The sequence below is a fragment of the Podarcis gaigeae genome (assembly GCF_964106915.1).
Source record: "Podarcis gaigeae genome assembly, chromosome: 15".
Lineage (NCBI taxonomy): Eukaryota > Metazoa > Chordata > Lepidosauria > Squamata > Lacertidae > Podarcis > Podarcis gaigeae.
Window position 1 is genome coordinate 20,944,800 of NC_139692.1, and position 12,067 is coordinate 20,956,866.

The 12,067-nt window shown below is 46.5% G+C and overlaps 1 protein-coding gene across 8 annotated transcripts; it reads left to right on the forward strand.

Moving 5' to 3' along the window:
* The first annotated feature begins 66 nt into the window (after positions 1-66).
* On the forward strand, positions 67-10,234 carry HINFP (histone H4 transcription factor). Of its 8 annotated transcripts, none has more exons than XM_083714942.1 (12): positions 74-147; positions 540-642; positions 1,075-1,182; positions 1,368-1,929; positions 2,729-2,955; positions 3,457-3,568; positions 4,108-4,260; positions 5,195-5,272; positions 5,364-5,484; positions 6,554-6,692; positions 7,614-7,738; positions 8,725-10,234. In XM_083714942.1, exons 4-12 carry the CDS (start codon positions 1,764-1,766, stop codon positions 9,197-9,199), a joined length of 1,596 nt encoding a protein of 531 aa, XP_083571068.1. In that variant the 5' UTR covers positions 74-147; positions 540-642; positions 1,075-1,182; positions 1,368-1,763; the 3' UTR covers positions 9,200-10,234. The 8 variants fall into 8 exon arrangements, with proteins under 8 accessions (XP_083571063.1, XP_083571068.1, XP_083571067.1 ...); XM_083714941.1 differs by having other exon boundaries at positions 77-147; positions 1,075-1,120; positions 1,754-1,929; XM_083714939.1 differs by having other exon boundaries at positions 121-147; positions 1,075-1,156; positions 1,754-1,929.
* The last annotated feature ends 1,833 nt before the right edge of the window (positions 10,235-12,067 follow it).

Here is a 12,067-nt window from a genome sequence, read left to right on the forward strand (position 1 = left end):
TCATGCGACGCCATTGGCTGCCTCAGCTGCTCCTGGCGGTCTCATTGGCCGAGAGGGTTCATCCGGGCCGTTCGTCGGCGCACAGGTGGCGGGGGTGGGAGGGGAAGGCGACCGCGGGCTGGAAGTTGGAAGGGCGGAAAACTGACGGTAACTATGGAAACGGGGCCTAGTGCCGGCCTCTAAGCCCTGGGTTCAAGGCCCGAAGGTCTTTTTCGTTCCCTGAGCTTTTGCTTCTTCGGCAATTGGGCTCCTGAGTGGGGAGGGAGTGGGAAGCCCCTTGCCTTGTCCTGCTTGGTCTTGCTCAGAGCCCTAGAAAATCGGGCAGGGTGGAGTAGCCTGGGAGGGGGGAGAATGGGACGTTCGTGGGGGTGGCTTCCGAATTGAAGGAGGGGAGATAAGATTCAGTATATCGAGAGATTGCCTTGGCCTTCTTTGGGGACAGCTTGATCTGAGGAAGGTAAGGGGCAGCGCCATGAAACATAACCAACTTCCACTTCTCTAGCCGAAAAACAAAATATATCTCTTATCTATTGCTCCAGCAACTGTCCTTTTGCTTTGGGAGAGGCTGCAGCTTCCCTGCCAGGAACTCTAAACGAAAAACTTAGGACTGTCAGGGCTTTATGTGTGGTCTAAAAATAATAAGTAAAATGACTGGGGAAGTTGAAAGGTTTGTGGTCCAGTTTTTCAAGCTAGCCTCTGGCAATCTGCTTTCCTGCAGGTGTGGGGAACCTTTGCCTTCCAGATGTTGAACTCCCATCATTCCTTGCTCACGCTGTTGGGAATTGTAGTTCAGCGACATCTGGAGGGCCAAAGGTTCCCCACACCTGAGCCATCCTTGCCCATTGGCAGAGTGGGTCAGATAACAAAATCTACCCCTTTTAAAGGGTGGTTCCAAGGGTGACCAAGGTACTGAAGTACTTGAAAAGCGCAATGTAGAGATTTCTGTATTATTTTATCACTTTTATTTCTACAGGCTGATTTATTTTTTTATGTGAAGCTAAACTACAAAACAGTGTATAGATACCTTAAATTAGAAAATAGTTCATTGCATTCTCGCTTACTATCCCATTTTAGACGAACCCCTTCTTTGCAGTGTAATCATATGCATATCTATGTGAAAGTGAGTACTGTTGAGTTCAGTGGAACTTACTCTCAGGTAACTGTGCATCGAATTGCAATAATGTAAAAAGCACTTGAACTGTAAATTGCCAAGTGTGGATTTCTGTTCTGTCCGGTGTTTAAACCTTACACAGTTAATTCAACTATCAGATTAAAAAATGGAAAATCTTAATTTTAAAAATGGCTTCAGTTTGAGATTCTATATAGCAGTCACAGCCTCAAAACGGTTACTGCAAAACCTGTAAAAGTTCACATTTAGAAGTTCAAATATAATTGTAGTGTAATGCAGTGTGTGTGTGTCTGTATGTGTGTGTGTTTTGCAGGCGAGGAAATATAAGAAAGCCAAGGTTCTTCTAATTGTGGAAGCTGGATACTTTTCTAAAAACAAAAAGTCAAAAGCCTTCCAGTAAAATTCCACTAAATAATGTTAAGCTAAGGGAGGCACATGGGAGAAGATGATACTCCTATCTATCTGATACACACACACACACACACACACACACACTGTATATATATGCTTTTGTTGAGGTAATTTGTTTTGTGGTAGAGAATGAGAGGAAGGCTGTCAGTCTCTATCTCTGAATCTAAGAGAGATTGTATTTCTCTAGAGAATCTCTTCTTTGTCTTTCTCTAGTGCTCTTAACATGCCTCCTGGGAAGGTGAGCCACAAGCAAGCCTTGGTCCTGCAGTGTGAGTGGGACATTTGCAGCTTTGTGGCCTCAAAGATGGAGGAGTTCTGTGAACATGTGTCAAAGCACTTGCAGCAGCATCTCCATGACAAAGATGAGGATGATGAAGTGGATTCTCTCGGTAAGGGGTGCAGTATAAAATGAGACTGACCCTGAATTAGTCTTTAGTGTAAGTTACAGTGTTACTCTCTGAAAACTGCTACTTCTGTGGTCCCCCACAAGACAGATCTCTTTCCCCAGCCCTGCCATAACAATTGCACTGACTTGCTTGATTTTATTGAATGGGGGTGGGATCCTCAGTGGTTTGATAAACTGAAGAGCAGTATCCAGGTTTGGTGGTGGACACTAGTAGTGGGAAAACAACAGCTGTAAAGACTTAATGTTTGGGATATGCAAAAGTATGGTCAAGATCACACTAGGGTTGTATGAAGTGAATTTGCAAGCCCTTCTCTGCTGTGCCCTCAGTTCTCTGTGTGTAGAATTTAAGTAGCATGGAGCGGCAGATCAGTAGTGCAAGAACCAAGCAGATAACACACAGTATAGTTTCAATGTGACTAGTGAAAATGTGGGCATTCCAATAGGCTTAGAAAGTAGGGAACACAGCTTGATGAAATCTGGGAAACATAGACTTTCACATTTTTTTAAAAAATGAAGTAGTGTTAGCAGCCCTACACATAAGTTAGGGTGGTATTTCCCAAAAGAGAAGGGAAGGGAAGACTCTAAAACTAGCACTTGCCACAGATCAGATACACTCTGAGCAAGACTCTTTGTTGTTTGCTTTATGAAAAAAGCTTGTCATTCCCATACTTATGGAGGAGAACTGCCTTTGAAAGGTCTTCTGGTTCCATGCATACTAGTTCCTTGGACCTGCAGGCCCTCATCTACCTGCAAGTATGAATTCCTGTATTCTTGCATTTTAGAAAAATACTCCTGCCTTTGGCAGGAGTGTGGATTCTGTTCTCCTGAGAGCCCTACAGAGCTGGCCCGCCATGTTTACTTCCATTGTTACCACACCAAGCTAAAGCAGTGGGGACTACACGCCTTACAGAGCCAGTCGGACCTAACCCCCTGTCAGCTGGACTTCCAGAGTCGCAACATTATCCCCGAGATCCAAGAGAACTTCCTCTGCCTCTGGGAGTACTGTGAGGTGAGAGACAGGATGGGTGTTGAAGTATTTCCAGGGGAAGCATCAGGGTGGTGGGGGTGGACGGTTCAGTGTATGAAGCTGGAGAACAGACAGATTCAATGAGGAAGGCAATGGAGTTTATTAATGAACTGTAACTAAACTGCACTTTTCTTTTTCTAAAACAAAACTATCAATTTGTACAAATTCTTCTCACTACTGAGTAAACACACCTAAAGTTCTAGAACAGGCTTCCTCAAGCTCGGCCCTCCAGACGTTTTGAGACTACAATTCCCATCATCCCTGACCACTGGTCCTGCTATCTAGGGATCATGGGAGTTGTAGGCCAAAAACCTCTGGGGATTGAAATTGAGATTGACATTTATATAAATCCTATTGGTTTTTAATTTTGATAAGCTGGTCTGCCACTTATTCTCTGGCTGGCTTACAAGATGTGACTATTTCTCCGCTGCCCGACTTGCAGCTCATTAGGAAATTATCTTCCTTTCCCTGTCTTCTCATCAGAGAGGGTTTGAAAACCCTGAGTGGTTCTACAGGCATGTGGAAGATCACAGTTTCTGCACAGAGTACAAGGCAATTGGGAAGGAGAACCACATGTTCTTCTGTGGCTGGAAAGGTAGGAGTTCATCTTGCATGAGAGTCTTTGGGGTTTGAGGTGAAGTGGATCTACACAGTGGCATTCAGAGCATCTTGGCAACTCCAGGTTTTCCTGTTGCTTTGAACCAGAACAAAATATCTAAAATACTGTGGGATTTAGAAAATCTTTTTTCACAGTTCTGCTGAGTGTGTTTGTTGTTTATTTGTTTATACTGCAATATGGTAAAATCTCAGGGCAGCGTGCAGTAATAAAACACACTATTGAAAAACAATAAACATAATCATTAAGCTCTTGGCATAAATAAGTTTTCAAGAGGCACCAGAAAGTCAAACGGGGGGGGGGGGTGCCTGTGGAATCTCTGCTGGAAGACTGTTCCTCAGCATGGAGTGGGCAACACTAAATGCCCAGCTTCTAGATGAGGTCAGTCAGGCCTCTGTAACACAGGAGACAACCCAGAGGGCACCTCTGGATGATTTCATAATGGATAATGCCTAACTAGCATCCTTAGACATGCTCAGAACAAATACGATTCTAATAATTTTTCCTCCCGGGTCTAGATTGTGACTGCGCCTTCAAAGGCCGGTGTAAGTTGCGTGAACACCTGCGCAGCCACACACAGGAGAAGGTGGTGGCATGTCCCACCTGCGGCGGAATGTTCTCCAACAACACCAAGTTCTTTGACCACATCCGCCGGCAGACAGCTTTAGAACGTGAGTATCTGAGCAGCCAAGCAGGCAGGGGGCCTAGACACAGTTTCTTTCTGGCAAAAGTGACACTTGATGGTGGTATTTTAGGAACTTTAAAGCTTATTCTAGTTACCAGAGCTAGAAAAAAAGATTGTCCACAATATATGAGTTTAAATAGTCTCATATATGTAATCATTTGGACAAAAAAAAAAAAAAAGACTTTTCATCACTCCACATAACAGGTCAGCTACATTTACACGTTTTGTAAAACCATACTGGGAATGAAAGTGCATTAGTTGTGCCCCTTGTGAAAATGTCCTCTGACAAGCATCACAATGAGGTCTAAAAACAGTTCTTTTAAAGAAACAAATAAGCTGATGCTGGAAATCCTGAGATGTCTTTCCAGAAGCAACAGAAATTGTTAGACATGCCCACGGACAGGGCAGTTCCATGATGCCTGACTTGGATGGTTTATTTACAATATCCATATACCATTTTTGATAACTTGTCAATTCCTAGGTTCCACCGTCTTGATAAAGAACTATTCTTCTTACTGTGTGAGATCCCTAAGTGGTTTACATAAAGCACAATGAGGTCATTTCTTTAAAAAAAAAAATCGATATCACAGCATTTATAAGCAAAGTTAAAACAAATTCCAGTGAATAGGAAGTCTGCATCAGTAGAACAAAGCAGTGTGATGAATCTTGTGAGACGGGGAGACTGCATAGATAGATGGGTCTTCAATAAGCATTTGAAGCTTGCTACTGTTTCCACTTCATGAACTGCACATGGGAGGATGTTCCGAGGGTCCGTGGCAGGATACCCTCTGTGGGTTTTGCAGTTAGAGGGGGCTGGTTGCTGCCAACAGGTGCCAAGAGGGAGAAACACTCTCCACCTGAGTCTTGCCCCTCTCTGTTCCCTATCTGATTCATCTTCACCTGCTCCCTCCTCTTTACAGAGCAGCGATTCCAATGCTCCCACTGCTCCAAGAGGTTCGCCACAGAGAGGTTGTTGCGTGATCATATGAGGAATCATGGTAGGTGGTGGCAGGAGCTTCTCCTTCTCTTCCCTCCTCCATCCCTCCTCCCCTCCCTGTGCTAACCTCTCCTCTTCTTCCTCTTCGGCAGTTAACCACTACAAGTGCCCTCTGTGTGACATGACCTGCCCTCTGCCCTCCTCCCTGCGCAACCACATCCGCTTCAGGCACAGCGAGGAGCGGCCCTTCAAGTGCAATTATTGTGACCACAGGTAAACTGAGGCTGGTCCAGGGGGAGGGTGGGCACAGAATCGCAGAGCAAGGTAGAGAGGGAGGCTGGACATTAAGGAAGGAAGCAGCATTTTTTGCAACTGGCTCTTTTTCACTGTCTTAAGATTTTGGGAATTACAGAGGCCTGAGTTGTGACAAAAAAGAGCTATTGCGTAAGTGGGATGGAAACACACAGACAACTGTGCCCCATTGTTTGGCCCTGAATTGTATTATTGCTATTGTGGCCTAAAATTCCTAATCTACCCACCTTCCCAACATAGGGGTTGTTAACTTTAATAAAAGAAGCCACCATACTTAATTCAAATGATATTCAAATATCTGTGGATTCAAGGATTGATCTGTCAGGCCACTATTGTCATGTCCTCTGGGGGAAATGTATTTATTTATTTTCATTTTTAAAATTTCTATGCCACCCTTCAGTATAAAACTCTCAGGGCTGCATACATTAAAGGGGTAAAAACAAATATATGTCTGTCACTACAAGCATAAAGCTGGCAGGTCAGCAGCGGTCAAAACAAAAAATGTTCAGCAGGAGAAGCCTTCTGAAAACTAGCACATGTTAAATGTTGGAGTGCCTGGGTAAATAGAAGCTTCCTTGTTTGATGCTTGATTGACATCAGAATTGACACTGGATGAGCTTCCCTGGGGAGGGCATTCCATAAATGGGATACCACAACTGAGAAGACCCTCTTCCTGGTCACAATCCGCAGGTAGCAGGGTGAACAGAGGGTGGCTTCTGAGGATAATCATAGAATGTGGAGCCGGGGGATGTTTGGTGGAAGGAAGTCCCTCTAGTACTTGGGTCCAAAAGTAGCAGGAAAACTCAGCCTTGGTGCATGCTTTTATTGAGTCACTGCTTGACATTTTTCACTCTTGCAAAACCAAGCCATTCTTCCTGGGAACTCTCCTGCACTTGAAAATAGTAGAGCTGTTTTCACTAGCAGCGCAGGTACAACATGTGCACATTCTGGCTTGGAGCCTCTGCAGACTGTCAGCTGTGGTCCTAGTGTGCCAGAGGTTGAGATCCTTCCTTTTGCCTATTCCTTCCAGCTGTAAGAATCTCATTGATCTACGGAAGCACTTGGATACACACAGCAAAGAGCCGGCCTACCGCTGCGAGTTCGAGTCCTGCAACTTCAGCGCCCGGTCCCTCTGCTCCATCAAGCTGCACTACAAGAAGGTTCATGAGGTGAGATGGAGTCACAGAGCCTGGGGCTGTTTACTCTTCAATTTTCAAAAGAGCATCAAGGCCCAGGGGACAATAAAAATCTTTGCAGTGTTCATGAAGGATATCGTGGCGATTTGACAATGCCAATGGCTAGAGCTAAAGTGAAATCCAGTTTTCCAGCAAAGGGGCATATGGATATATGGCACCTTCATTATACACCTTTAGGCGCCAGGCAAAAACATTCCTCTTTAACTAGGCCTTTGGTCGATTGACATTCTATGCCCTTTTAAAATGTGTTGGGGAAGGGTTATTGGGCTGTTTTTGTTTTTATTTTGAGGCTTTATATTCTGATTTATCCTGTGAAGCACCCTGAGACCAGCATGTATAGGGCAGTATACAAATTTAATAAATAATAATAATAATATTTGCACCAGCTAATTTTGTGTTATTATCTCCCTGCAAATACTGCAGCCATCGGGTGGGGTGAAGAATAACTGGGTTTCTCCCCCTTCAGTACTGGAAATTCAGCTCAGTCCCTTATTTAAAGATTTTACCAGCCTGACTTTTTGGGTAGAGGGTTAGCCAATGTGAAGCCCGCAGGATGTTGTTGAACTACAGCTCTCATCATTCCCATCCAGCATGGCCAGTGGTCAGGAATGATGAGAGTCATAGCTCAACAACATCTGGAGGGCACCATGCTGTCTACCCTAATCTAGAAACTTGCTTTTTAAAGCAACAATGAAAGCTGAGGTTTGCAGCATGCTGAATTTCTCATCCAGGACTTTAACCGTGTGCTCTTGAATGATGCGCTGGTAGAAGATATTTGTGCCTCGCCACTGCTGTACTGACCAGAAAGCACGCTCGCTGCAGATGGTGTATAGGAACTTTCCAGCAAACCAAAAGATGCATACCTTTGTTTTCTTTTTTTCCGCACCCGCTCAGGGTGACTCGGAGCCCCGCTACAAGTGTCACGTCTGTGACAAGTGCTTCACTCGTGGGAACAACCTTACTGTGCACCTCAGGAAAAAACACCAATTCAAGTGGCCTTCGGGTCATCCTCGCTTCAGGTATGTAGGCTTTGGGATGGGATTTCATCCTTCCCTCCTCTTTTTTGTGGTCCTCATTTGCAGGCAATGAGAGCCTGAGTGATTTGGGGGGCGGGGTTTGCAAGATTTTGAGGGGGGAAATCAGCTTGCTACTGCAGTGGGCTGTTGGCTGCCATCTTGTACCCAATGGCATTCTGAGGGAAAGTTAATCAGAGCTGCCAGCCTTCAAGGAGCTCTAGCCAGTCCCCTCTTAAATCATGTGCCCCCCCCCCCAAAAAAAAGGCAAACAAAGCTGGGTGTGGGTGTTTATACCTTTATTTTGCTTCAAACCTCTCTCCCTCCCCCAACCTACATGGCCTTGCTGGCCTTGTCCTTCAGACTGCACAGAACAAGCAAGGGGACTAATTGGAGAGCAGGATTGCTCCTCCTCAATTCACATCCCTAAGGCTACGCATGTTGCCATCCAGTTGGATCCAAGGCCACAAACGACAATGGCTATGGTTGCCACAGCACAGTGGCTTGTGATCTGCAAAAACAGGCTGAAGCAGTCTCTATAAAATCACCAGTTCTTGTGCTCTTTGCAAGAGCCAGTAGGTGGGGCAGTTGGCATTGCAAAAATCACCAATTAGCCTTTGCATTGCAAAAACATTCATATTCTGCCTTTTACAGAACTTTGACTCATTTCCCGTTACTTTAATAGCCAGGTGGGATAGAATATTTTTCTCTGGGATTATTATGCCCTTAAAGCATTGTCTCACCTTGAGGTGAGAGTTCTGTATAAAGAATTATCATGTGAATTTGCCCCATAGGTGGCATGACACCTTTCCAGCGTGTCCCTTGGATCTTTAGAAATTGGCCATCTCTTATATCAGCCATCTCCACCTGGTCTGGTTGTGATTTCAGCCCTAGTAGATGCTGTGCACAAACAGCTTAGAATGCAGCGTTCCATAATGGCTTACACCTCGCTTATTCCTCCTCCCCACCAACCCACAACACTCCTCCCCCAGGTACAAGGAACACGAGGACGGCTACATGAGGCTGCAGCTGGTGCGTTATGAAAGTGTAGAACTGACAGAGCAGCTGCTGAAGGACCGGGAGAAGCAGGGTGAGGTCCTGGATGACACAGCCCAGTGTGTGGTCCTGGCGGGGGCTGAGGGCAGCCTGCAGGGCATCATATTGGAACCGTCAATGGAGGAAGATGCTGACGTGGACTTGCAAGCTGCCACGCCCCCCCAGGGGCCTGCTCAGCCAGAGGCTGATGCGTCTCCAGACCAAGAACCAAGTGCGCCATCCAGCCCCATCATTCGTGTTGTGAACAGGACCAACGAGCGTGGGGAGAGCGAGACTGTATACTACGTCATGGCCAATGCACCCTCTCAGAGCCGGGCAGCTGCGCCTAGTGGGTTTGCCACGGACCTGGAGGAGAACGTCATGGACAGGCTTCAGAAGACAGCTGAGGAACTGGGCATCCAGATTGTGTGAGGCTCCTGGATGAATTATCAGGTGCTTTCCACCAATCCCAGTAGGTGGCCTGGAGTCATGAATGCCCTGCTTTGGCTCCTTGTGCTCCTCTAATGCACATCGTGAGAACTAGATGATGCTACAGGGAGAAGGGGACTGTTTGTTTCTCCCCACCCTTCAAGCAGTACTCCATAGGCTTCAGACCCAACAGATGCTTCCTCTTTTCTCCTGCCATGGGGATCTGGTGGGAGGTCTGGCAAAAGGAAGAAGGAAGCCAGCTTCTGAGATGGTCAGGACAGAGGGCAGGGGCTGGTTCACCTGTCAGTTACTTAGGAAGGCGAGGACGGCTGCTGCCTCTGGTGTACCCTGTGCTGTGGAGACCATCCTGGGAATGCAAAATATCAGGGCTGAGTCAAAGCAGTGGGTTTTCCAAGATGCCAACTCATGCTCCTTGCCTTGACGGTTACCAGTGCCCCTGCCAGAAGTGTTTACTTTTCCTTTGGCTGCATCCTGGCCAGCCTTGTTCCTTACTGTGAGCCCCACATTCGGACTCTGTAGTTCTTTCGTATGCCTCTTGCCTCTCAACTGTTGGTACCCCTGCCTTTTGAGATGCTTTCTGCTATCCCGTTTGCCCAGCATAGACAGTAATACCTGATGCAGTCTCCGTCCCTTCCAGACTGTTCTGCATTTGACTGTTCCAAGAGAGTTCCAGCACTGTTATCTGTTTGCTCTGGAGTGTGAGATTGTGAGAACCTGTTATTCCCAGCTGCTACTCCACAGTTAGTTGCTTACTGCCTTTTTTGTCATTGGCATGACCTCCGCTTACATTATCTTTGTAGCATGGGAGCCACTTAAGTAATGTAGAAAGCTGCAGGCTTTCATGTTACCTGAGCAGTGCAGGAAGCAGTGTGTTACAGTGGCTCCCACAGCACAGAGAGGCAGAGCAGAACAAAACAGGGTGCTAATTCTTGCCCTGACGTCCTTCCCCCACATTGGGGTTCCTGCTCCTGGATTGCAAGGTTTGTGTTACAAAAAAATAATAATTAAAGAACAACACTACCAGGTCTTTTGGTAGACATGATGTTTGCTGTAATCTGTCCTGGAGGTGCACGTGATTGGGTCAGATTTGAGACAGGTGGCAGTTCAAGAGCCCAAATCCTTGAGTCAGTGGCCAGGGTGGGGTGGCTGTCACAACTGATGAATGACGTGGAGCTGCATGAAGACTTGGACTTTGTTGTCATGCTTAGCGTCGTGATTCATTATTACATGGTATCAAATGTAGCGCTATATGATCATTCTGTTAATGCAAGCATTCCAGCTCATGTAATGGAACTTCCCCCTGCTCTCATCTTCCAGTGCCCTCCCACCATCTGCTCTGGAGGGTTGGGGAAAACCCCAGAACAGATCTAGGGACTGTACAGGGGGAGGAAGGTTTCACTGTGCAAATATAAATCCTTGCGCTGGCATAACAAGTTTGTTGAACACCGCCCATTAATATATATTTTTTCCTACTCTTCACCGTAAGGTCCCAGGGGCAGGCCACATCAATTTAAAATACAACATTAAAAACAGTTTAAAACAAGTGGCCAAATTGCAGCCAGGAAGAAGTTTCTGCTCCAGTAGGGACGGCTTCTCTAAAAGTGGGGTATGGGGAGGTTGCCTTCCTCTGCTGCATGCAGCTGGGTTCACTTCCTGCCTCATCTGGATTCATTTTCTCTGCTAACACCTGCCATGGTGTCACCTGGTCAGGGGTCCACAAATTTTGGCTGGGTTCAGTAGCCAACCATTTTTGTTGTAGGTACCAGACCCCTCCACACAGAGTGATTGTGTGAGAACAGCAACTTGTCTCTGGCGTTGGACTGGCAGCAGCAAGCCTTGTCCTCCACTCCTCTGACCCAGCATGAGGTCAAATTCCTGCTCATCTCTCCCTTCCTGCAGGACCAAGCAGCTGCCAGCCTCAAAGATCTACCCACTCCTGACAACCCGGTTTGCTGCCCATTGTATCTATACTTTGTGGCCTGGATTATTTCTTTGTTGAGGGGGGAGAGGCAGGCTCTTGCCTTGTAAAAGGGGTCCCAAAGTGCTGGCAGGTGATTTTGCACTACGCCCGAGATACCCATATGATGACACCAGAGATCCTCTACGCAGGGGTGGGGAACCTCTGATTTGGGAGCCAAATTCTGTGCTCCAAGCCTGGGGACTCTGCTCAGGCCATGCCTGCAACAGACCTGGCCCTCTGTGCTTTTGCCTGACTGGAATATGTTCCTGACCTGTGATGAAACCTATTGCTTGCCTGGATGGAGGATGACAGATGTGTGCACACTTGTGTGGTTCTGTTTGCTGCACATTCCCAGCACAGGCTCTTAATCCAGAGCTTAGCATTCTAGGTTTTGTCCCAGGAAACTCTGGATCAAGGTTCCTACAATATAACTCGCACTTGGAAAGTTGACTCTCTCTCCCTCCCTTCGCTTTAAGATTGTCACCTGGAAATGACAGACTGGGGCAGCATTTACATGCTTTCCTGGGTTCCCCCTTTTAAAAACAGTCCATTACACAGAGAGAGACACACACAGCCAATATCCTTAGGAGACCCTCCTGTAATCTCCTTACCCATCCCTTTATGGAGCTTGTGTTGCAAAGAAGCTGCCTTCTGTTCCAGAGGTTATCCCAGGTTTCTTTCTTTGAAATGCTCTCTCTCTGTAGTGTCTTGTGACATTTTCACACGCAACAGCCCTGTAAGGTAGGTTTAAGGCAGCTGATAGGACACGGTTTGCTCAAAAGCCACCCAGTCCTAGTTCTCCATACCCCAAATTCTATCCAGTGTGTCTCACCATTCTCTCTGGTCCTTTTCCACTTCCCCACACTAACTACTTGAAAATGACTGGTTTA

What these genes read in the sequence shown, in the direction of transcription:
- HINFP (XM_083714937.1), top strand. Translation starts at nt 1,764, where the DNA reads ATGCCTCCTGGGAAGGTGAGCCACAAGCAAGCCTTGGTCCTGCAGTGT. An exon ending in TGATCATATGAGGAATCATG is followed by an intron (nt 5,273 to 5,363) that starts GTAGGTGGTGGC and finishes CCTCTTCGGCAG; the next exon opens with TTAACCACTACAAGTGCCCT. An exon ending in TGCAATTATTGTGACCACAG is followed by an intron (nt 5,485 to 6,553) that starts GTAAACTGAGGC and finishes TATTCCTTCCAG; the next exon opens with CTGTAAGAATCTCATTGATC.